The 25602-nt window shown below is 40.9% G+C and overlaps 1 protein-coding gene across 1 annotated transcript in view; it reads right to left on the minus strand.

Moving 5' to 3' along the window:
- Positions 1–25602, minus strand: part of TAF3 (TATA-box binding protein associated factor 3) — a 170952-nt gene that overhangs the window by 143128 nt on the left and 2222 nt on the right. The window contains exon 2 of the mRNA XM_080812158.1: positions 22581–22823. Within this exon, the coding sequence (XP_080668284.1) occupies positions 22581–22823 (243 nt within the window). The remainder of the gene's footprint in view (positions 1–22580; positions 22824–25602) is intronic.

Raw genomic sequence — 25602 nt, forward strand, 5'->3', positions numbered from 1 at the left:
CCTGCTCCTGGCTGGAGGAGTCCATCAGTGACCTAAAGATCTACACAGCTTCCATGTTTGCTAACCATAAGTGATTCCAAAAGAGTTCTAACGTACAATTTACCAAAAACAGTTCACAAAGCAACGTAAGACTTAAGCCAGAGCTTAATAAATTCATATACATGAGTAACATAAATAATGCTCACAGAACTATAGAAACTAAAGTTGATTGGGATTGCTGATTAAATCTAATCAATTATTTAAATTCCTTGAGTTTGTTACTTATCTCCTGGCGGGTTCCTATATACCCGCTCTGAGAAAATCACGCATTGCTGATGGCACCATTACTTCTTACCAGCCTATGTCAGAGGTGCCCAAACTATCTCAGTTCCCACGGGTCTTAGTGAGTCTCAGTGATTTTTTTCATGGTCCACCAGGGCCAAAAGAAGTATCTCACAGTTCCATTTATTCAGTAATTAGACCCAAATTAACTTAGCACTTCTGTCCTAACAACCTGACAACTATTTAAAATTAAGTCACATATATAATTTTTTTTTATACCTCTATGTTTTGGGTCTCAGATAACCCAGTTACTTACTCATGGGAGATGTGCTCCTGTCCGCAGTGCAGGACTTCTCTACTCCCGCAGCCAGGTGGGACATGAGCATCGTATTCTGCTGTTCTGTCATGCCTTTCACACACAGTTCTTATTTTTAACCATAGCAACCACTAAAAATCTAGTCTTGTAAATATATACATATATATTTAGTGTGATCTGATGTTAACACTATATATTTATTATATTTAGTGTGATTAGTGTGATCTAATGTTAAGACTATAAACTACCTTGAGCTAGTATTTCCAAGTGTCTGGAAAATGTTAAGTACCAGTGTCCTCTGCAGGAAATTTAAAATATCCCAAGTCACCCATGTCAGCTCACTGTGTCACCCCAGAATGCTTTGGCATGGTCTGACAATAGTAGAACTGTGTATTTGCTCATACTAGTTAGTCATACAAATTGTATTTTTAAAGGTAATAAATTCACTTATAAAAAAGCACTATTTTATTGCACTACGGATCCTATCTCTAAAACACCAATCAATTTTATAAAATCAATTTTTCAAACAACAAACCTCAAACTGAGAATTCATTTCTTGAGTAAAATTTCAAAGGATGAATTTCAACAGAAATAACAGCCATTAATAACCATATTTGGAGTAAAATGAATTGGGAGACACAAAACAAGGATGCTAGGGCAGTATATACAATCATCAGCATGAAATAAATTCTCCAGGAAACAGCCACTTGTTCCATATTTAATGAGATCCACTAGGGGCTATGTACTGTGTAAGTACAGGGAACGAAACAGTTAATAAAATGGACCTCCTCATGGATTCTGGTCTAGTAGAGGAAGACAGAGAAATGAAATTAATAAATTATAGTAAAGTACAGCCATTAATGCACCACCAAGGAAAAAATGGACTTAACACAATTGGCAGATGAATCCCTTTCTATTTCCCTACCTCATTCTCAAATGAAAGATGGTCTGAAATTCTTTTCTTTATCAAGGGTAAAGATATCGAGGGTAGAACTGCAGGAGATAAAGTGGGGCCAGTAAACAGTAGGGAACTGTATCCTGGACATGACTTCAGGAGCTAGAGAAGTTGGGTTACGGGTCCCCATCATCCCCCAAGCCCAGTCTGAAATGGGCTAAAGAACAAGCCCATGTCAGGTGCCTTCGTGACCAAGGCCACCTGGAACCCAGAATACACATGGCAGGACCTGAAGATCGAACATGTGTGTACAGAAGAGGGGTTACAGGGGCGCCTGGGTGGCTCAGTGGGTTAAAGCCTCTGCCGTCGGCTTAGGTCGTGGTCCCAGGGTCCTGGGATTGAGCCCCGCATCGGGCTCTCTGCTCAGCAGGGAGCCTACTTGTGATCTCTCTCTGTCAAATAAATAAATAAAATCCTTAAAAAAAAAAAAAGAGGGGTTACAATCCTCAAAATGTTCTAGAAAAGTCTCAGTGAGAAGACGGCATGAATAAAGACCTTCAGAAGGCGAAGAAGCAAACAGTAAGGCAGGACACACACACACACACACACACACACACTCACACAAACACACATACTGTAGACAGCAAAGCGTCTGATGTCATCCTCACCGACAAGTCTCTAACTTAAACCAGAAGAGGGATAACATTAATTTTGAGAATCCCTATGCATCCCAACTGTCACAGCAGACTTGTACAGGGACAGTCCCGCAGAGCCGGCTCTACAACTCGGCTGTGCCACGTAAGAAATGCAGGACCTCCGACAATCAGGTCGCTTGTCTAGGCCGCAGTTCTTCGTCAAAAATGCGGATGACAATAGCGACTTCCCAGCGTGGCTGTGAGGATTAAACAGACGATGACTGCGAAGCAATAAGCAGACCATAACACATGGTGGGTGCTCAAAATAAGCTGGTTCGTTCCTAAATGTCCAAACAGAAACTCCACTTTAAGCTCCACTCAAAGCAGACACCAAGTGCCGCAAACAACAGTGTCAGCTGCTGTCTGCTCGAAACCTGCGGCCAGTGAGCCTCTACAATTAAGCCCTATCTTCAGGCACACTGAGTCCAAGTTTGACTACAGCAAACCGTAAGAGATTATCTGCATTTTGTGCTTACATTGGCATTCTGCGGCATCCTGTTTCTTGAAACAAGTGGGCTGGAGGGGCTTGGTCACTTGGGGTCAGACAGCACTGTCCATAAAAGGCACACCGAAGGGAAAGGTGAGAACTGTTTCTCTATAAAATCATCGTTTCGGGAGGTGGAGGAATCGACCGTTTGGTTTTTCCTCCTTTCCTACCAGGGGATACCCAGTTTTCGACCTCGCTGAACTCTCAAGGGAGCTGGTTTCAGATAAACAGCAGAGCCATGGGAATAAATAACTCTGTAAGCACTTTCTGTTCCAAAGTAGAGTAGTGCCCTGGATGAACTAAACAAACAAACGAACAAAAACGAGAAAAAACTGTAATACCAAGGACCCAGCAATGATGCCGTTCACGTGAAAACCAGCAATGGTTGGAAACGTCTACTGGGCGCTTGACTAGATTCCAGGCACTGTCCTCACTGTGTTACGTGTATTAACCTCATGACAACCCTAAAGTGAGTTCTAGTTAACAACAGATGTATCTTCGAAGGTCAAAACAAATAGAGACAGAACTCAGTTATAAGCTAAGACTTCAACACGACAGCGGCGCCTGGGCGGCTCAGTGGATTAAGCCGCTGCCTTCGGCTCAGGTCATGATCTCCGGGCCCTGGGATCGAGCCCCGCATCTGCCTCAGCATACCTGCTGAGCAGAGAGCCTGCTTCCCCCTCTCTCTCTGCCTGACTCTCTGCCTACTTGTGATCTCTCTATCAAGTAAATAAATAAAATCTTAAAAAAAAAAAAAAAAAGACTTCAACACGACAGAGCTGGGAATCCAGGGATCAGGCTGAGGCTCAGGATTGGTGCTCCGGTTTGCAGACACACTTGAATACAAGAGCCAGAGGCATCCCAGCTAATCAGTAATGATCAGAACCCATGAGAAACTAGTTAAGGAGTTTTTTTATTCTCCAAAAATAAATCAATTCTGTCAATGATAATAACTACAGCATAGTTGACATAAGTTATGATGTCTACAGGGGGTTCTAAAGCACCAAGTGCCCAAAAAAACCCCACTAAATATGTAATTTAGTGACAGGAACCAGAATCCAAGTCCAAATTATACAAAATTACTGGAAAGTGCCTATTATATCATTCATTTCTTTGATGATTCATAAATCAGTGGCTTTAGAATGAAAATGAAGATTTTACTATTCTACAACTACAATTCTTTGGGGAAGATCTTTTTTAACAACCAGACCAGTCACTATTTTGAAAGAGCATTTTTTACTATGGGATGTAAGAGAGAGTAATAGTGTGATTTCACGTCCCCATTTACACTAAAACAGAGTTCAAAAGGTAATGGGCTACGGAAGCCATTCAAACCTATTTGTAAGCTGTTAACCCTACATATCCTCTAATTCTACTCTTCCCTACTCCTGCCTCCCCCAAATAACTCAACTGACAAATGGCTAAAGTTTCGGAAAAACCCCTGAGGTCAGCAGAGAAAAAAAAATTTTTTTTTTTTTTCCAGAAACGCTGCAAAGAACCCTGGAGTGTGGTAGAGCTGAAAAGCAGAGTTCTCCCCTAATGAATTTAGAAAGCTAATAGTTTCATAACTTCTCTGATTTTCTCATACCCTTTTCTTTCTTAAGCTTAACAAAACATCACTTAAGATACTGAGGTAAATAATCATGTAAAAAAGCTAAGGGAAAGCCAAGAGCTGTTCTTGGATGATATTTATACCCGTGTGAAAGAAAAAAGTCATTATTTCCCTCAAATCAAAATACAATCACCCTTTCATGAAATAACTCACAAATAGGATGAAGAATTCAAGCAACATAAAATCAAAATGCCTTTTAAAACTTGAGAACACGTCTGAGTAGAGTCCTGTGACAGTTCACCAAATAATACACTATCCAGTGTCTACTTTAATGTCCCGAAGACTTTCCGGCACCAAGTCTGACTCTCAGGGAGTACCTATTGCTATTCCGTAGGCACCCAGCCAATTTCTCCTCCAATTCCAAAGAACTTTCTCCTAGACATATAGTCTGAGAGAGAGAGAGAGAGAGAAAACAGTTCTTACTTACTAATGGGATAAAACGATGGACCTGTGATAGGAAAGACATGGTTTCAGAAAAAGGTTTGTATGGCTCACTGATGAGCCTGCATTTTCAGTCAATTAATCTTTGTTTTGTCCTTCTTCTTCCTTACTTTCACATTCCTTTATTTTAGGCGTCAGCATGGCCATCCAAATAATAGCACCTTAGAAACTAAATTAAATGCTTACTTGTATTGATTCAAATGAAAAGAGGAGATCTGATTTCATCCAGAAGTAAATTCAAAAGAAATTTTAGAACATTCACCAGAAAATTTATAGTCTTCAAGTTACTCTTTTATGATGGAATATAATATCATTATCGTAATATTCGAAACACAAGGCACCACCTATCTTCCCTCTAGTGAGCTGAAGGTTCGAGCTAGTTCTCTTGGGTTTTATGACCTTATTTGTGTGTGTAGATAGTCCTCAAAAAACTAACCTGAAACTTAGATCACTGCTTGTTTTACAGAAGGATGCCTCACTTTACAGAGAATTTGGGACAAGCACCTTTTAAATAGGGAACATTTTGTCTTTATTTTAAATTCTATTTTTAAAAATTTGAGTCACATCAACTTCCAGATACATACCTACTGCAAAAAGGGAGACCTGCCTAGTGTGTGCTGGGGTAGGGATAAGATTTAGAGTTAAAGGGTGTCTGTCTGAGTGGCTCAGTCAGTTATGCATCTGCCTTCGGCTCAGGTTGTGATCTCAGGGTCCTGAGATGGAGTCCTGCATCGGGCTCCCTGCTCAACCAGCAGTCTGCTTCTCCCTCTGCCCCTCTCCTCCCGCTTGTATTCTCTCTCTCTCTCAAAATCAAATAAATAAAATCTTTAAAAAAAAGATTAAGGGTTAAATATTATGTGCTTACAATTAATTAAATTATATGAAAAGAAAAAGGAATGTTTAGCATTCATCCCTCCTGATTATGCCTGTCTTCTGGTTATTTACAAGTACTGTACCCGTATGAGGAGAATACTGTAGGATAATGTGAGCCACCAGTTTGCTGCCAAGGCTGCATTCAGTGAAACTGACCAATGGGGGGAGAGGATTTTACATCTTGGAAATGGGTTAATGCTACAAAACACAGAATGATTTACTGTTTTGTTGATTATCTAGGCTTAAGAAAGTGACTGAGAAAATGCTGAAAATGCAGATTAAATTAAAAGTGTGTTGTGCCCGTAGCCATTCCATTGTAAATAGCACACACACACAAAAGAAACAATATTCTGCCAGAATTCAAAAACCAGCATCTAACTCCGCAAAGAAGTCCCTCATACTATCAATGAGGGAAGTTTCAACATAATACTCGTTTCATTTTTGTCTTCCTTCATTTACATAAGAGAATACGCCAACCACCATTCATGTTGGCACTATACCGGTTTGTCAGCCGCAAAATCCAGCAAGAGCATGCTCTTGAAAAATCAGTTGCCTACATGGAATCTACAATAGGAAGTAGTATTTATTATTATTCATAAATCGTGTACCACACATTTTTATGTTCGTTAAGTTTATCACAAACTTAGGAATGCACTTACTTTCTTCTTGGGGGGGAGCAGCTGTGAAACATCAGAACGACAGTGAACAGGTCCCTCTTTAAACTGGCTTTTGAGTCCTTTGGATACTCCCCTCCCAGTCTTTGATCGCTTTCTTGCTATCTGGTATGACAAGATGTTCTAGAACACTTTGTAGATATCCTGCCCAGACTTGGAAACAGCCGTTTTTCTGAGGAGCCCTGGTTCCTTTTGGGGAGAAATAAATCCAAGACAACAATCTGGCTCTGACGGTGCTCCATGCTGCTGGGCTGGTCACTATTTCTGGGCCTTCCTGAGACTGGCTATTCGGACAGTGGCTCTCCTGGATGGGTCCTATAATGGTTAACGAAACTTTTCCCTTTTAAAAATCTGTTTTGTTCTCCTTTCTATACCCATACCTTCTAGTTCTATATTGAGTTTTTTGTTTTATTTCTGCTACCATGACTTTTAATTCCTGAAGGCTCTTTTGGTCTTGGAATGAATGCTTTTTCTGCTGCTTCTGCTGCTTCTCCTTCTCCATTTCCTTTTCAAAAACGGTGTCCTGTTCTTCCTTCATGGTTACAGTATTTCCTTTTAAGTCTCTAAGGATATTAGTAAAGAACTATTATCAAGTTTTTGTTTTATTTTCTCCCCCCTTGCATAATTCTGTTTCCTCCGGGTTGCTTTTTTGTTTGTTTCATTTTCTTTCACATGAGCAGCTTTTTCAATTGTCTGATAATCCCGATTATCTGCTCATGTTTCAGAGTGGAATTAAAAAGCCAGCTGGGAGCTCTGAGGGAGTCAGTGGGGCTGGGGGCTCCTGAAGCGGGGACTTCACTTTAGAGGGATCTGACAAGGCTACTTAGTTGGAAAATGTCTGCTGCCACTATCTTTAGGTATTTCATCCTGGTCTGGACAAATGGGCATAGCTGTTTTCTAATTAAGTTTTATTTATTAAATCAGGCTGCTGGCCAGAAAGAGTCTGTCGACCTCTAGCTTAAACTAAAGTAAAAGAAGGAAAGTCAGGTGAGAACTGCACATGATTGTCAACTATGCGAGCAACCTCTTAGCGAACTCCTATATTAGCACACTGGACAAATATTCCCTCCTTTTTTTGTACAATGTACATTCAGCGTTGCACTTCTCCTTGTAATGCTCTACTTTTTTTCTCACAGTACCCTCCCCAATAAATACTATGCAGAATGCTATACAGTTACTTATTCTGTTATGTTTATTCCCATCTACTCCATCTTGTGAAGTGTAAACTCCATACGGGCAAGGAATTTTGTCTGCTCTGCTCACTTGAGTATTTTCTGTGTTCATAATAGTGCTTGGCACCCACAACCAGAAATCGATAAGTGCTGAATAAGTTTAATAAAGGACTATGTACTGCAAAGCCAGTATTTTAAATACTATCAATTTTTAACTTTATGTATGGTATGAATTTTGCCTCCCACATAGGACTTCCCCAAATTGATGGCATGAGTTGTCCTATCCATCCCAAAATAAAATGAATGCTCTCTTTCATGAGACCAACTCAATGAACAGAGTGTAACTGTCAAGTGTGCTTCTTAATTAAAACACAGCAAAGATGTAACCTAGAGGTATAGCATTGAGAACAGAAAATAACACCGAGTTTCATTGTTGCTGTTAGCTGAGAGGTTTGGACAGAGGTTTCATCAAGAGAGGGGAATCCATATGTCAGGCAAATCCCGTCATCTGTCACTCAATGGCTCTTAATCATTTCTAATAAATACCCACTTTTTTTAAAAATCAAAAGCTTTCAAGAAACCCAACAATACAGATGTAATTATACTATATGTTAATTAGTTAATTAACTAATTAGTTGATTAGTTAATTAACTAAGCTATACTAGATGAATTTGCATGTTATGAGCCAAAACCACCGTTACACATTTAGTTATGCACCTATATGTATATATACATTTATATGTATTTTTTATTTAGCCTACACATGATGCTTTATGCAATATAAATTCACATATCCCTTGCAATAACCCCAAGTCTTCCCAGAAGTCTAAGATCTACAGGATGAAACCAGTGGTATAGTGTCTAAAATCTTCCTCATCAATCTTTCAACGTTATAAATAAATGGGAATATCACTTATAGAAAATAGAATATGTATTAATTTATTTGAGAGTGAGCGTGCCCCCCCCACGCACATGTTGAGTGGGGGGGAGGGGCAGAGGACAAGGGAGAGAGAGAATCCCAAGCAGACTCCCAGCTGAGCCTGGAGCCCATGGCAGGGGCATCCATCTCAAGACCCATGACATCATGACCTGAGCTGAAATCAAAAGTGCATCCCTCACACTGAGCCACCCAGGCACCTCTAGAAATAGAATTTAAGTATAAAAATTATTCAGTAATTAAAAACAAACAAACATGCCACCAGTTCTTTAGAGTCAAACTGCCTGGATTCAAATCCCGGATCCCCCAGTTACTAGTGTGTGATCTTACGTTATTTATCATCCTTACACCTCAGTTTGCTTCTCTGCAGAAAGAGGACAGTAACGGCCCGTAAGGCATGGGGTTACTACAAGGAGTACATGAGTCCGTGTGGGCGATACTGGAGAGGAGTGTGCAGCACCACACTCTTGTGACCACCAAGTCAGGCCAGCCAAGTGTCACAGGTGTCTGCTATGTTTCACCCAATCCCGAATTGGTCTTTTGTCCCTCATCCCACGTGTTATTTCTTTTTGAGATTGAAGTCTGGAAAGACGAAGGGGAAAAAACAAAGTCTCCAAACAGCCCCACTGTGAAGCATTTGTTGAAACATTTAATGTTTGTTAAACCATAAACATACGTTTGCTGATAGGCTGTCCCGCCACAGGACATTAGATATCACTTTGGCAGGCCTGATGACTGCCCAGTACTCGTGAGAGGACGTGTGACAGGTACCATACACACATGAGAAGGTAAAGCATTATGCCATGCACTGTATTTCCCCAAAGCACCTCTGTCCTCCCGTGAAGGACAGGACTAGCTAGCCTCTCCTTCCCCACAAAGTCAGCCCTGATACAAGTGAGCGCGCTAACAAGCTCATGTCAAGCTGAACTTTCAGAAAGCCTTTCAGCGCAAACCTAAGTGTCTCCCTGTTTCATATTTAACTTGCAACAGGATATCCAGCAGCTCTCAGGGGACGGGCCCAGGTCTGTCAGCTGGTGACAAGAGGCCTGCTGAGGCGGGCTCCACATGCAGGTAACACTCAGCTGCAGACGAAGTCTCCGACCTACATCCCGGGCTCCTTTAAAGTTAATCTGAACACACTGTACGTGAGAGGAAATGAAAAGTGAGTTTTTCTCCTTTACCATGGCACTGGGACTTCCTGAGTGTTTCATTCCACTGCTGATTGGTCCAGAACTACTATTTCCTTCTAACTATTCCCAATTGTGTCTGTCAGACATAATTAGGGTTGCACACTAAAAAGAAGTGTTAAAATGTAATAGTGCCATTAAATCTGACAAGTATTTTTTTTTACTTTAACCCCCAGTACATCAGGAAAAACAGCTATTACCATTTGACATCTGGGTCCAATGGAACCTTTATATTTTTAAGCCATCTTACACATAATTAACATAAGTAAGAATAAAAGGAGAGCAAAAACTAGTTTATCAGAAATTGTAGTAAGACTATAAACAGAACGCCCTTTGTATCACGCACATTTTGGTGTGTAAGAGCATGGAAAATGAAAAAATACTGTCACACATCCTTTTGGCAAAACGAAATGGTTTTGGCTCTTGTTACAAAAATACTGCATCGCGAAGCACTTCCTGGTGAATGACTAACTGGGTAAGAAAACCTTATTCCTTGTTCGTCCTGAGAAACACTATGCAGTTGTCAATTTTAAGTTGAAAATTCATCTAGCACATTGTCATCTGAAGACCCAGAGGCCGAGATTTCTTTTATATAATCAACTACTTTCTTTTCTCCTCCTCCTCCTTCTTCTTCCTTCTCCTCTTCTTTATCAACATCATCATCATTCAACATCATCGATTGTCTCATAATTGTAAAACTTGCCAGTTTTTCCATTGTAAGTGGAAAATGAACAATTCCACATTTTCAACTATATTCAATGAAATTTAAAAGTAGACTAAAACATGGTGTTTTCAAGCCTCTCTTATACATTCTTGAGGTAGAATATAATACTCTGGTCCCACAATTAGAAAAACAAAGAATGACAATTTACTTCACTATTGGATCATCCTTATCTAGGTGATTCCATCATTCTTTTTTTTTTTTTTTTTTAGTATAGTTGGGAATAATTTGATGAGCAGTGATGAGTCATTAAAGTAATTCTTACGATGATAAATAAGCAAAATATCTCAAGATATAGGAAAATACAATCTGTAAGATTGCATAATGTAACTTAAATTTGCAAAAGAGCTCAATGGACCCATATGGTAATAGCAGGATAGAATGAGCTTTATTTGATTTTTTTTTAAAAAGTAAATTTTTTCTTTGTTCTTTTTTAAACCTTTAAGAGGGAATAAATATGAAATGTCAATACTTTCGAAGAGTAGGAACTGCTCAAGGAAAACACAGCAAAAATGTTATGTTAAAAAAACAAAACACAAATAATGTTGAATAAAAAGAGTAAAAGAAAACTGTACTGGTTATTTCAACTAACCAAATAGTCTCTTCAGAATTAAAAAAAGGGACGGGCACACTGAAAAATCAGGAAAACTGATACGATAAGTCAGGAAAAGCGCCTTCGTTTTTTAAAGTAAGTATCCTCTAATGGGACTTTAAAGATAATGTTTAAAAATCAAAACATGGAAGGAAAGTAGATACTAATGGGTAATAATTTCACATTTTTAAAAAGAAAATCAAGTTTCAGAAAGAATAACATTAAGGCTTTTGCTAAATGATAAAAGGAATTTTCTCTGGATACAAGCTTCCTAAGGTAAATAAATATTAAATCTATTCATTTATAACTGCTCTCACAAAGTTGCACAGAAATAACAAAGTTGCTATTTTTCTTTCTAAAAGAAGCCAGTGATGGTTTAAGTTGTATGGTTTTTCTTATGACTTTGAAAATGTTTTTTTATCATTTAACTGGATAGTCATTAACACTAACAGAAAAGGAAAGACTGCCACCTACTGAACTACCATCACTTTCACATTAAAAAAAGAAATCAATATTCTTGTTTATGCTGCAGCATTTGAAGTCTCCAGCAAGAATAAAATGGATAATTAAATATTACTGTGTATATTTAAACATTACATTTTTACTACTAATACTTGATAAAAATGAATTATAAGTTTAAATCAGTCTGATGACACGAATGAGAAATAATTAGTGAGTGTTAACTGTGCCCATGGCAGTATATTAGCACAGAGCAGGAACAATTAACCAACAGAATCACAGAACATCACCACACTCACAACAAAAAAAAAGAGAAGGAAATTACTGCTTCTTTCCTTTGGTAAAATTAGATGTAAATAACTATTTGAATTATCTCAAATGAAATTCTCAAATATGTCTACAGTTTAGAAAAAGTTGATTCAAAGTTCCTAAAAGTAGATCAGTAAAACTAAAGTCTATCATTAAAAAAAAAAAAAAAATGGAAGAGACCTATAGAAATTTAAGAGGGGACTGTAGACTTCTGGCCAATACAATCTGCACAGCCGCCTGTGTCATTTTATTTCTCTCGAAGCTAATCAATCGTATAAAATTTGGAGTTATGCTATGGTCTTCAGGGTCAAAGGACCCATGCCAGCTGGAACAATATCCCACTTCACAGGCATGCAGGAAAGTACCCCCAATAGGTACGAGCCTACTTCACGCCACGGCACTCCACACACCACATCAGGGTTTCCATATTAGAAAGAACTAGGGCTGACGGCATCGCAAATGTGTACACTGACTGACCTGTACATGGTCTTTTTTCTGGATATCATGGCATGACAACCATTATATTTGGTGCTGAGACCTTCAGGAACAGACTATAAATGTGGCAGGTTCTAAGAAGACCGTATTAAAGATCCACCATAGCAGATAACATCTTTCTCATTCATTTACAACTATCCGATGGAGGCTACTATTCCCATTTTATAAATGTGGCAACGAGGACAGAAGAAAAAGTGAGCAGTCACACTCTACTTGGGAGGAAGTGAAACAATGGCTTTAAATTGTCATACTTCAATGACATGAAGTTAGAAATTCTTGGCACTCAAAGTCCTAACCTAGTAAACTAAAACTTAATGTTTAATCTTTTAATTAAAAAAAAAAACTAATGTTAGCTGTTTTCCAGTAATTTCTGTTCTAAGAATTCAATGAACATTAATTCAGTGTCCTACAATGATAAACAGGGCCGTGGTTAAATACGCTCACTGCACCTGAGGTCAATGAAAGGAGAGCCTTTGTACCCCCAATACGGTGCCTGACACAGAGCGGAAACTCTGAGTAAACCAGTAATAACAACAAGAAGAAGAACAACAATGAGTAAACCTGGGCTTCTTTAAAGCAAGTGTATCCACTGCCCTTAACAAGCAACAAAGTCTGCCCAGAGTCTCAGGTTCAAGACAGATTACACAGTCTCGAACTCCACCTGATTCCTTTTTCATAAATAAATACATGGTTATGGCAGACCATTGCCCGAGGGATATGAGATCCAGTCTAAGTTTTAACTCCAGATCAGGCCCGTCTGTTTCCGGATCACCCACACAGTCTCCCAAGCCCTGGCTCTTCTCTCTGTCATATTCTCTACAACCTATCACCGAATCCCATCCATGCAACAGCTCTCAAATCCGGCCCTTCCTCGGCCCCTCCTCTTCATCGCAGTCAGGACGCAGGCCCCACATCTCTGCCCTGGATGACTACAAGCAGCTCTAGCAACACTCTTTCCCCACAGCCCCCTCCCTCTTGCGTTTATCCTTCTCATTGTCACCAGAATTCACTAATCTAAGCAGCTTGTCCCAGCTTCTTAGAAATACCCACTGATTCCCTCACTCCTTATAGAATACTGGATAGATATCCCATGTTCTAAGTTAAAATCATATGTAAATATTAGTCTGATCTCTCTTTCTCCATATAGATCGGATTCTAGGAGGGAAGAGAAGGCCCTTTCTTCTCCGGTCAGCTCTGTATCTCCAGAAATAAGCAGCATGGCCGGCATACAGCAGCCTCTCCACAACTATGTGAATGAATGACGATGTGATTTTGATTCCTCTTTAGTACCACTGGCACAAGAGCAGTTTATAAGCACTATAAATGAAGCAAACAACTTCATATTGCTTTATCAGAAAAAAAGAAAGCTCTATGTAGCTAGGGCCTTTAGGTAATTAGTTAAAGAAAATGCAATTACCGCCCTGAAAAGATTCAAATTCAGGAAAGCAAGACAGAATAAATCCTAACTTACAACAAAAGCATTAGACTATCAGCCATGTAACATCTATTGCCCTACGTCTGACTGACCTCCTGCTTCTAACACACACGCACACGCACTCATGCACACGCATGAGTGCGGGAAATTTTCCGAAAAATGTAACTGGACAAGAGAGATGTTTAATTTCTGGAGATTTAAAAAATTTGTGGGTAAAAATAACAAAATCTTTTTTGTTGTTGTTGTGGTTCTGGATGCCTGCAAGGGGAAAATAGTAAGTAAAATATCAAAATACTTAATTTTTCTAAGACACTTGAAATGATTACTTTGTGGATTTAGAAACATAAAAACTATCTTTCTGTAACATTGGAAATGTGTTCTTCTTTTTATAAATCCAGAGAGAATAAAGGAAAAAAATTGAGTAGGAAAGAGAATTTTGACCAAGTCCACTATAAGTTATGATCTATCATATCTGAGCATGATGGTACTTTTATCCTGTCTTGAAATGCATACATCTCTACCCTAGGGCTAATTTTGTTGGTTTGAATGCAAAGCCAGAGAGACCCAATTTTTAAAAAAACCCGTACTCTTTATGCTGTAGATAAAAACTATTTCAAAGGATGACAATAAGAAGGAAGAAAAGTAACATGAGTAAAAGAATCAAATAAGATGTTATCAAAACATGATTTTCCCCCAAGTAACCAGATTCAAGCGGTCAGTGTGAAAGAAAAGAAAAAAACTTGAAGAGTCACAAGATAAACCTTTCTCTTTTCTTATACCTATATTCTGAGAATAATACTGGTGATAAAGGGTGCAAAGGACAGCAGGCTAAGACTGAGACATCTAGGACTTGACCTCTCTGCCACTCAACAGCTGTGCAGTTTCCACAACATTCTGAAGAAATTTCCCTAAAGACAGCATCCTTTATCCACGTCTTGAGTTTACCTCTCGGGCAGCCTCAAAGGACTTTAGTTTTGTGCAATAAGAGGTGGAACGTAGAATGAATGTAGGATTGAAAGAGGGAGCGAGACCAGTGTAAGTCTCTGAGAAAAAGAAAACCAATAAATAGTGGGCCAACGGGATAGAGAGTCTGAGAGGTGTGGTAGGAGACGCAGTTTGGGGAGTCTTCTAGACAGCTGGTTCTTGAAACCATGAAAGTAGATTAGATCACCCACTGAAACTATATACAGTGAGCAAAGCAAGAGGTCCAGAATCAAATTTTAGAAGCACCCACGGTTTAGAGGCAGAAAAGCCATGGAAGATGGGCCCATGAAAGGCACAGAGAATGAATTAAAGAGTATTTTGTCTCTGAAGAAAAAGAAGTACCCAACAGTGATAAATTCAGCAAAAAGGTTCAATGACGGGAATCCTGGGAAGAAAAGTGGCAGGTGTGGCAAAGTACTTCTGGGATCTTTCCAAACGGCTACATAAAAATATAGCAACATAATGAGGGGACAGAGTTCACGCAGCGACCGCAAAATACAAGGGGCGAGGGCCGACCACCAAGAGCCACAAAAGCCAAATATTGCCTGTCTGTGCGGGGCACATGGCCAGAAGCCGCGGGGACACTAGCCCGAGAGAGCAGAACTGCAGAAAGCCAGGAGGAGCTCCCTGAAAGCCTCGAGGACCAACGTGCGGAGAGTGGCCCAGAAGCTGCACGGGTGTGACTTCTTCCAGGATGAGGACAGGAAGGGGAGGTGGGCACAGAAGCCAAGGCAGGGTCTACGGAGGCTCAGGAGTCCAGTCCTGAGCTTTCGTGTCTGACCCACCACTGCTCTGCCCAGGACAGAGCCCGCTGAGAAGAGACTTGTTAGGACCACATCACGACCAAGCAGAAGAGGAAACTGGCATCACGGAAAGAGAAGATCCAAATACAAACAGAGCAAGAAAACAGAAAATCTCAGAGAGCAAGCTGCCTGTTCTGTGCGTTACAGAACGAGCTTCCTTCTAGATGTTCCGAAACTCCACTCATACACACACAACTTCCGTAAGAAAACGGAGACTAAACACCAGGACAACATGTCTACAGGCAACAAAAGTACATGAGAAACACATACTCAAAAAGACAGATGAAAACACCACTGGACTATTCTGAAATGGCCTAAAAGGCATGAAAGAACACAAATCAACATTAGAAAAACTCAGTTATGAGGTGACAGACCTCAAGAAAGTAGCTATATGACCTGACGGTGTGTATACGGTGCGATCACAGACAATCGGGATGAGTAACAGGAGAGCAAAAGGAAAAACAAATTTAGCCTGTTCCAGTAATCATGAAGGATAACAGTACAGTATTACCACTGTATGCATCATCTCAGATGCAGCAGAAGTGTGGTTATGGGATTTCTAATTATATCCTCCTGTTTATGCCTGGGAACCAGAATTCTTAGTTATGGACAAAGTATCTACTGATATAACAGTAAAAAACCCCACAGGCCTGAGTCTGAATTGGAAATGTCTGTATGGACTCATGAGGTACCCCGCCCCTTATCTATCCATTCACATACATGTGTGCATATCTTTTTGAGTACAAATATTTACTGCCTAGAAACAATGACTGGTTGTAACAAGTACCCCGAGTGCCCAGATCATGGACATGAAATGTCATTTCCCTGGAAGCCAGGACTCCTTGGAAAAGGATTCCAAGTGTGGGACAAGAACACACAAGATAAGCCTACAACATTTTGATACACAAGCTGCAAGGACGCTATCAAAGACTACTAGCGTCGCGTTAAAAGGATTCGGAAGCCAGACTAAAAAGGCTGCCACTGGCCAAAGAGGGGACAATCTGAGTTGCAATAAGGGTAAATATTGTAATGAAAGAAACCTATCAAATATGCTTAAACCTACGAGTTCATAATGATATTTAATAAATAATTATCACCTATGGATAAGGAACCAATTCATTATCTTGAAAACTGAGTGTATAAAATGAAAGAGCACTTTACTGTCGAGCATTTACCCTCCTTTCCCTGTCTGAACTGGGACAGGGAAATAACTAAATAGTGAGTGAGCAAAAGGCTTCCCTGATAAAATTATTCTAATGAAAGAATGAAATAAAAACCTTGCAATTCCAAGGGATTAATGCGTCTACGCAGTATCAACACCGCTAACATCAAAAAGTGAAAACTAGACATGCGTATCAGCCTCCTGACGAAGGAACACGACAGTACGTATATCTTGACGAGGGTACTAAACCAGAGTCTGATCAAGCCTGAGTTTCTCGCTGCCAATGTGCAGAAACACAATGGACTGCACTATGAGCACACAATCAGCAAAATCCACTGCGGGCAATCGTTCCAGTCAAATGACCCAGATTCCCCAACAAATAAATGGTAAGAAAAAGGCAGGGATTGGTCTGGGAGGTGGGGGCCTGCACAGGAAAAGAGACTTAGAGGACACGTCATTCTGTAAGCGGGGTTGGCTAATGCTAAAGGGGCTAGGGCTACACAGTTGACTGATAGAACCAAAGGCAAGCAAGAAGCAATCCCTATGAGCTTTGGTTGGGGTTACTTTGGAGGGAATGGACAAGGGGCTGTGAGCGTGGCTGGACACATGGGGTTGGGAGGAGCTTCTGGGGTAGTTTTATGGTGAACTAGGATGTGGTTTAAGAGGTATCTGCCTTAAAATAATTCACGAAGCTACACCTCCCTCAAGAGAGCAGTTAGGATAAAAATTTCATTTAGGTCAGCCAGTTAGGTAGGAATTGGTGATCACAGTGAGTGCCGTTCCAAGGAAGGGACGCGGGTAGAAGTCAGAGTGCACAGCTCAAGAAATAAATGGCAGACTTCAGAGTGGACACCGAGTCTCGACTCAGAAGTCACAGTGTCTCACGAGAAACACCTGTTAAACGAGGTTACTCGTGGGAATTGGGAGTGTACAGAAAGTGAGGAGGACCTTTCATTTTATGCTTCGTATACTTGGAAAATGTTTTATTTTTCAACGCTCCTGTTACTTTTGTTATTTTAAACTTGTAAATGTTTATTTTTCAGAAGGGCTCGATTATGCAAATAGGAAGCCCGGGGAGGAGAAGAGACAAACTGAAAGAGCTCCAAAGAACTTCCGCAGAGGAGTTTAATTTACGGAGATAGTCCACCTTCAGCGGGGGGGGGGGGGGCGTCTAACTCCCAACTCCAAGTGTGGGCTGTGCATGGTGACTTCCTTCCAAAGAGGACAGCACGGGAAGGAGGGAGAGAGTAACTTCAAGGGGAGACACCACCTGAACCAGGCGGTGCAGGTCAACCTCGGCAGTGGTGAACCGCATGCACAGCCCACACCCCTGATCCGACGTGCGCTTTCCCTCTATGGCCTTGCTCCCCCAAACCAGTAAGCCCTGTCTGATCATTCTATAACTAAAGCTGTCAAGGTCATCGAAAACCAGGAAAGTCTGAGGAAATCACAGGCCACAAGAGCCAAGAAGACATGACAATAAAACCACTGGCATCCCGGCTGGGATCCTGGAACCTGAAAAGGACATCAGGTGAACACTAAAGATCATGGGTTTTAGTTAATAATATCATATCAATACTGGTTCATTGATTATAATGAAGGTAGCCTACTAATGTAAGATTGGTAATAGGGGAAGCAGGGTACAGCATGTAAGGGAACTCTGTACTTACCTTCTCAAATTTTCGGTCAACCTAAAACTATTTTAAAGAAAAAGTCTATTTAGAAATTAAAAAAAAAAAAATAGAAACCCAAAACATCACAGTATCTTTACCAAGTGCAAGGTGAGGTGGGTAGTTTCTTAGTGTAAGGAAAGCCGAGCAAATGGCTTCTACTTCTCTTGTTCTCACACAGGTAGCTTGGACCAATCAACGGGCCGCCTCGAAGACTCTCCCAGACCAGCGATCCAGTGACCACCCTCAGAACCCAACCATGACTCTGGCATAATATGCTATTTTCAGACATTCTTCAGCACAACAAAACAGGGAGTAAAAAATATGTTACGCGTGTGAATCTGAAAATATGTATGGCAAGCAGAGGAGAGAATATTCTTGGATAAAACACACCGGGTGCCAGCCATCAGCACTGGAACGGTCTTAGCAAAATGTGCATTTATAAAACATCGTCAAAGAGGTCTCACGTCTAAACCTACAAGTGGATGCAACAGGCAAACATTCCCTCTGCGTCCTCTCCCGAGTCACCCCGAGCCAGGGGGGGTCAGAGTGCTCCTCGTCCGCATCTGCTCCAGCCCGCCTGTCACCTGTGCGTTCCTGCGGCCCCGAGCGTACGACCACCACTGTCCTGGATTTATTCTCCTTGCAGACTCACTTCACAAACGTATACTGTCTTTCAACTGAGAAGGGAATTCCTTACGAGTGAGGACGAACATTCACGGTTCCCTATCCTCTGCAGGAAGCGCTGTCCACATCTACATGAATGGCTCACTCGCCCTTCTCTTCTGTCCGCGTCTACACAAATGGCTCACTCGCCCCTCACCTGATGCTCGCGGACATCCATGCGGCAGGATTACTAAACCTCCTACGGAGGACGCGTATGGCGTTCAGAGGGGCAAAGCAAGCCAGGAAGATGATAAACTCAATGAGCCACTGAGTCACGCCCAAGTGGCTCCAGGGGCCTTGGCGTAGCGCTCACAGCGCTGTGAGCAGACAAGGCTATTCTCGTGCTCTCCTGACATGAACCCAGCTGAACGATCGAGAAGTGCGTAGTCTTGTGACCATACTCTGCTTGTTGTATTTTATGACCCAAGTCTGGCCCTGTCTGTGGCTCTTTTTTTTTTTTTTAGATTTTATTTATTTATTTGACAGACAGAGATCACAAATAGGCAGAGAAGCAGGCAGAGAGAGAGGAGGAAGCAGGCTCCCTGCTGAGCAGAGAGCCGGATGTGGGGCTCGATCCCAGGACCCTGGGATCATGACCTGAGCTGAAGGCAAAGGCTTTAACCCACTGAGCCACCCAGGCACCCTGCTGTCTGTGACTCTTAAGGAATTAAAAAGCAAATGAAGGAGCTGGGGAAAAAGCAGGACGACCATAGGTGTGCACGTCTGTACCACGCTCCGCACCACTAACCAGAATACTAGGAACTTTCTAACACACTGTACCCGTGGCGGGGGGGGGGGGGGGGGGGGGAGATTTCAGATTGTGAATGATTTATTACATTGACTTAGGAGGCTATATTAAAAAATGGTAACCACAGGACTGCATTTTATAACCTTCTCCCTGACTAGGAGGAAGAGGTTTGATAAGCATCTTATTGTACTATCACTTCTTGCATCCTCGGGACCGTGTGCACACCTCATGAATCAGCAATCTTTCTGCTCCTGGGGGAATCTGTAATCGTTAGCTGAAGAAAGACGTGTTCAAGGCTTATGTTATTTTCCTTTCAAAATGTTTATAATTTATATTAATAAATTAAATGAAATAAGATTTTTTTGGCCTCAAATAATTCGGAAGAGAGACTCAAAAAATTACTGTAGTAATTTCAGACCGAAGTCAGTGTTAAAATCCCAAAATTGTTTTTCATACTCCGTTATTGATATCTTACAGTACATACTGATATTGATTCTGGGGCAGTATTTATAAGCGCTAACCATGAATTTCCTTGAGCAACATTTGGAGGCTATAAAAATAAAACGAGAGGGACTAAGTGGTTAAATGCTGATGACTATCAAAGTCCTCAGCTTAGTTTTCAGTAGGGAGCTTGGCAGGGCTTATCACGTTATTAAAAATGATTCAATAAACTCTCTAAGTGAATAAATGTAGGTGGCACATGGACCAATGATGAGCTTGTGCGTGAGTTACGGGTTAAGATTAATCAAATGTCCATCTGAGTCCAAATTTTTTAAAAGGCCAGAAAAAAAAAATTAAGCAGTTTGTTAAACAGGAGGTAGAAGAGGAGACAGAAAGATATGCAAACCACAAAATAGATTTAGAAAGCTCCAAAAGGCCCAGAGAAAATGGACTAAAATGTTATAAATGGAGAAGATAGTAGTTTTGGTTCAAAAACATGCCAACTGATCATGCACAGAATTCCTGGCTGGTGAAACTTACCGCTAATTCACTGATCTCAGACTCATCATCACCCATCACCCAGAGACTCGCTGACGTGCTGGTCATTTACATTAGCGCATTTCCCTCAGTTTCCTCCTATGTAACACCATAAAGTTCCTCCCAGCACTGGATTACCATTCATGCTTCTCAGCACAATTCCAAATTTGGTACTTCTTGTCCTTTTAAGTGGCCTTTCAGCTAACGTATCATGGGCTAACTTCACACTGCTTTCATGAAGATGTCTACAATGCTTACTAAATCACACTGAGGGACAAGAGCAAAGAAGGAAATTCCAGGCCTGCTTGATATTCATGATCTGTCTATAAAACAGAATTCTCTCCAATCCAGCTACTAACCAGGCCTCTGCCCAAAAACCCTCCTTTGATAATGTTGATACTGAAATGCAATGGTTATTATTTTTAAAATAGACAAATAAGTGTTTAGAGAAGTTGTAATAAATAGAGGTTTCCAAGGTCAAAGACGCTGACATTAGGGAATGAGGGGTTTCAGACCTCCCATGGGGGCTACAAAGAGCACAATTTCCTCAAAGGTAATAGAGGCTACAGATAACAAGAAGAAAAAAAAAATCAGTGGTGAGGAGGAGAGAGAATTTTAAGCAGGTACCATGGAAAGTTGGGATGACTGAGATACATCTGTGGATTTGCAAGTCCTGCTGTTACTTGTACAAAAGTAGGCCTAGAAAGAAAAAACAACGGACTTCCACAGACAAGACCTCGCAAATAGCACTTCACTCAGTTCAAGAACATTTACTGAAGGCACGCTCCATGTGAAGCACTTGGTGATACCAATGCCTGCTTCAGCCAGTATCCCCAAGACCCCACAGTAGGGAAGTGCTGAGCTGACAAGCAACGTCAGCTTCCCAAGCCACTCAACTCAGAAAACTAGGACACCTACCTATCTAAATTTCCACACATATACAGCTACCAACAAGCATGGGCACGGTGCTGCATCCCTGACCCATCACGAACAGCACCAGCACTCTGCAGGAGGGCCCCCCCACCCCCGCACCCAAGATCCGCAGTGTCCGAGGACGGGACGCCAACACACAGTCAGTCCTCCTCACATAGGGCCAGTTTTTCCCCAGCTCTTCAAATGAGGCAACACCGACACACAGACTGCACAACTATTCCAAGTCTAAAGCTAGTCCACGAAACAAATGGGGAGTGCTCCAAGATGCCATTAAAGTGGAACGGGAGATTATAAGAAACGAATTACAAGAAATGGGAACCTTGGAGCATTGCTGGTAGAAGGTAAAATGGTGCAAATACAAAGGTAAAAAGGAAACGAACTACAACTTTTCCATCTTTACATGGAAAAAATATTATGCGCATGAGAGAACAGAAATTACTACGTATCTCTTTAGAACCTTAGTGAACTTAGATGATCAACATGTAAAATCACGCAGGGAGGAAGGAACTCTGCAGTGATTGATGACTATGCCTGGTTAGCTATGATTTTTTAATCAAAAATTCCATATGGCCAGACAATAAACATTTCTACTCCTCGTTAAAAAATGAAGGTAAATCTGCATGACTAGTGACTAGTGAATATTTACTCACTGTCTCTTTCCAGTATCACCTGACTCACATTTACAATAAGAGGAGAGGAGAAGAGCGACCCCAATTTTCCTTTATGATGCAAAGATTTTCTCATCAATTTAATATCCCGTTCCCATATAATACTTCTATTGAAAGGTTTCTCTCTGTGGTCACATTCTATTCTCCCCTACTGAAAATTTAGAAAGGAAATAGATGCCTCATCCGACATAACCTTGACTGTGCCATAGCTCTGCCGGGTGATGACAGTCCAAGTTTGTTGGCTTAAAGGTTAGACTAGTCTGCAAACAACATTAAAACATTTTGATTGCATATCTGGAATTTATATGTTGGCATAGCATTTTATATAATTCAGGAAAAGAAAGATTAAAATTGCATTAAAATAGTTACGAATGTATGAGTAAAAAACAAAGAAAAAAATCACAAACCTTCTTGTGAAGACACAATGGGTGGCATGTAATCAGGAATGTATTCTTTTCTTTCCTCTGCATCTTTACTTCCAGGTTGAGGAAATTGAAGGACATTGTTCTTACTAACAGGAAATGAAGGAATTTGATGTGGGAAAGTCACAGGTTCAATATTGTGAATATAGTCTTCTAGTTCATGAAGACTGACCCCCATAAGCTGGAAAGCTTCACCAACATCATCCAAAATTGGGTCTGTCCGGCCATCTGAAACAAAGTCAAGAGCCAAGCAAATTATTTAAAGAAAATTCCATGAATACTTTTTAAAATATTAAGAAGTATGAGGTTTACAGTTAGCTCAGAATCAAATATACTACACATACTTAAGACTGAGTTATTGGGAAGAATTTAATAGACTTTGAACAAAACAGCATGCTGTTTAAACATTAGAAAGCCACTTCCTGAAGTTAGTTTGAAAAATGATCCGACAACCAGACCATTCACACTAACAATCAGCTAGCACCGAATAAATATCAGAAGTACTTTACCAACGAACAACGACTGACAAAATGTAAATGCCCAGTAAATACTACCACTACTGGTGTGTGTGTGTGTGTGTGTGTGTGTGTGTTTATCAAGCAACTAGAATGCTGTGCTATGTAAATGTCCATTATATTGTCCCCATGGTTCAGGGATGCATCTCTGGAACCTAAAACAGTGGCTGGCATACAGATGGCACTCTAAGTATTTGTTGAATGAACTCAAGTACTTCCTCCCCTGCCATCCCAGACTGTACCCTGTCTGGTTTTGGTGACCCACAGTCAGTGCGGTGAAGCAGCAGACGATTGTCCTAACTCATCATCGGAGGGTCAACAGCAGCCTAACACTATGTCACAACGCCTACATCAGTCACCTCGGTTCACCTCACCACGCAGGAATTTTGTCATTTCGCCTCATCACAAGGGCGAGTGTTTGGTACTATTCATGCTTTTCGGCATCCACTGGGGGGTCTTGGAATGCATTCCCTGTGGATGAGGGGATACTATGCCACTGAATCAATTTTTTAAATCCAAGAACATTTACAGAAAACGCTTAGCTCAGAAAGATAATTTATGAACAGATTTTAAATGTTATTAGAAGACACCATACAAAATGGATAGAAATAGAAGGATACAAAGTTAAGGTGAAATTTTCTTTACGAAAGTGGTGTTTTTTGTTTTGTTTTTTAACTGAAATTTCCTATGATCATTTCAAATTCAGTATGCCTGAAATTAAATCATGCTGTAAAATGAAAATAACCCAAAGTTTATAAAAATTAGACACACGCTTGCTCACGCCCACATAAAAAAGTTCTGGAAGGATATACATCCAACTGTTAACAATTTCAGGGGCTGAAAGCTGCGGTGCGGAGGGAAAGAAGCAGGAGACTCTAACTTGTAACTTCAAACACTTCTACTGTCTCTCAATTTTGCTACAAGTCGGGGTTACTTCCATGATGTAGAAAATAGCAGGGATAAATAAAATGGATATTCATTCTTCCTCTTAACGCTGTAGATATGCATTTCCACTCTTCTATTCCTAGGAAAAGCACTGGTATTCTCTTAGTCCAGAATAAATGATCATCTTGAATTCTTCTATATGCTTTCCAATTTCAACACAAGACCCTCTGGTTCTCCCCTCTTCCTGCCCATTTCTGGCCACAGATTTCAGAACTCTTTCTTTCCCTCTCTTCCTACTATCACTCCCAGTTCAGTTTCCAGGTCTCCTCACTTGAGTCTTTCTTGCACTCAATGACAGCACTATTTTCTTAAGATAATCACTTTCATCACACCGTTTCCCTCCTTAGAAGCACAGTGTTTCTGACCATGCTTTCATTTCCTCTAAGTCCCTCCCAAACCTGATTTCACTCTGTTTCACGTGTCGTGTAACACCATCCTAATGAACTGGCCACACAGCTCAAGCTGGCCGCCTCACCAGGACTTCATCACAATCGATCCTACTTGGATATCATAGGTGATGCTTTTCTCTGGCCTGGCATCCACTCCATGTCTATGTAGGCAGGCTTCAAAGCCCAACTCAAATCTCATCTTTCCCACGAAGTCGTCCTGCCCCAGCCCACAGCCATCTCTCCTGTACTTTCTTCCTTTTGCAGTTACTGCCTATATCATGCAATCCTTGTCACAAGTACTAGTCCTAGAGAGTCGTTCTGAAATACTTAGAACCCACTTTCAGTGCACACACACGTATTTAATACATGACACAAAGCAGCGAGAAACATCTGCCCAGAATGCTTTCACAAATCATTACTTAGGGAAATGTACTGATAGCAACTTCTGATACTTGCTTCAACTTGAGAGCAATTTTTTCAAGAAGGAGCAAACACCATCAGTTTATTTTGTTCACAGTCTACACCCTTGTCCACAACCTGTGGGGTGATGTCTCCAACACAGTGCTCAGTTCTTCCCCCCCGCCCCCCAGATTTTATTTATTTGTTTATTTATTTATTTAGAGTGCGAGCAGGGGGAAGGGGCAGAGAGACAGACTCTCAAGCAGACGCTGCACCGAGTGCTCTGAGTGTAGAGCCCAACCCTGGGCTTGATTTTATGACCCTGAGATGATGACTTGAGCCAAAATCAAGAGTGGGCCAGTTAACCAACTGTGCCACCCAGGGGTCCCAGGGCTTAGTTCTCAGTGGTGCTCAGTGAATGTTGTCAAAAAGTAAAAGAAGATTTGAAGGAGAACAGAAGACTGCACAGTGGTAACCTGAGGTCAAAATTCGAGCTTAAAACTAGGATCGTCCATAACTAATAAGTATACCAGGAACCAGCGTTTTCAGTAAGTCACAAAACCATGATCATGAACCTGATAATCACATTCCCACTATAAGCAAGAAAACTGACTACAGAAATTGGGTAATTAGAAAAGGGGTTAACATTAACACATGGCAATGATTACTCGACTCTGGAACACCTGGTTATGTGCGGTGCCAGCACATACTCTGGTTCCATGTATAAGGCAGGAAAGGTAACTATGTGTTCAGGGGATA

Source organism: Martes martes (genome assembly GCF_963455335.1).
Source record: "Martes martes genome assembly, chromosome: 8".
Classification (NCBI taxonomy): Eukaryota; Metazoa; Chordata; class Mammalia; order Carnivora; family Mustelidae; genus Martes; species Martes martes.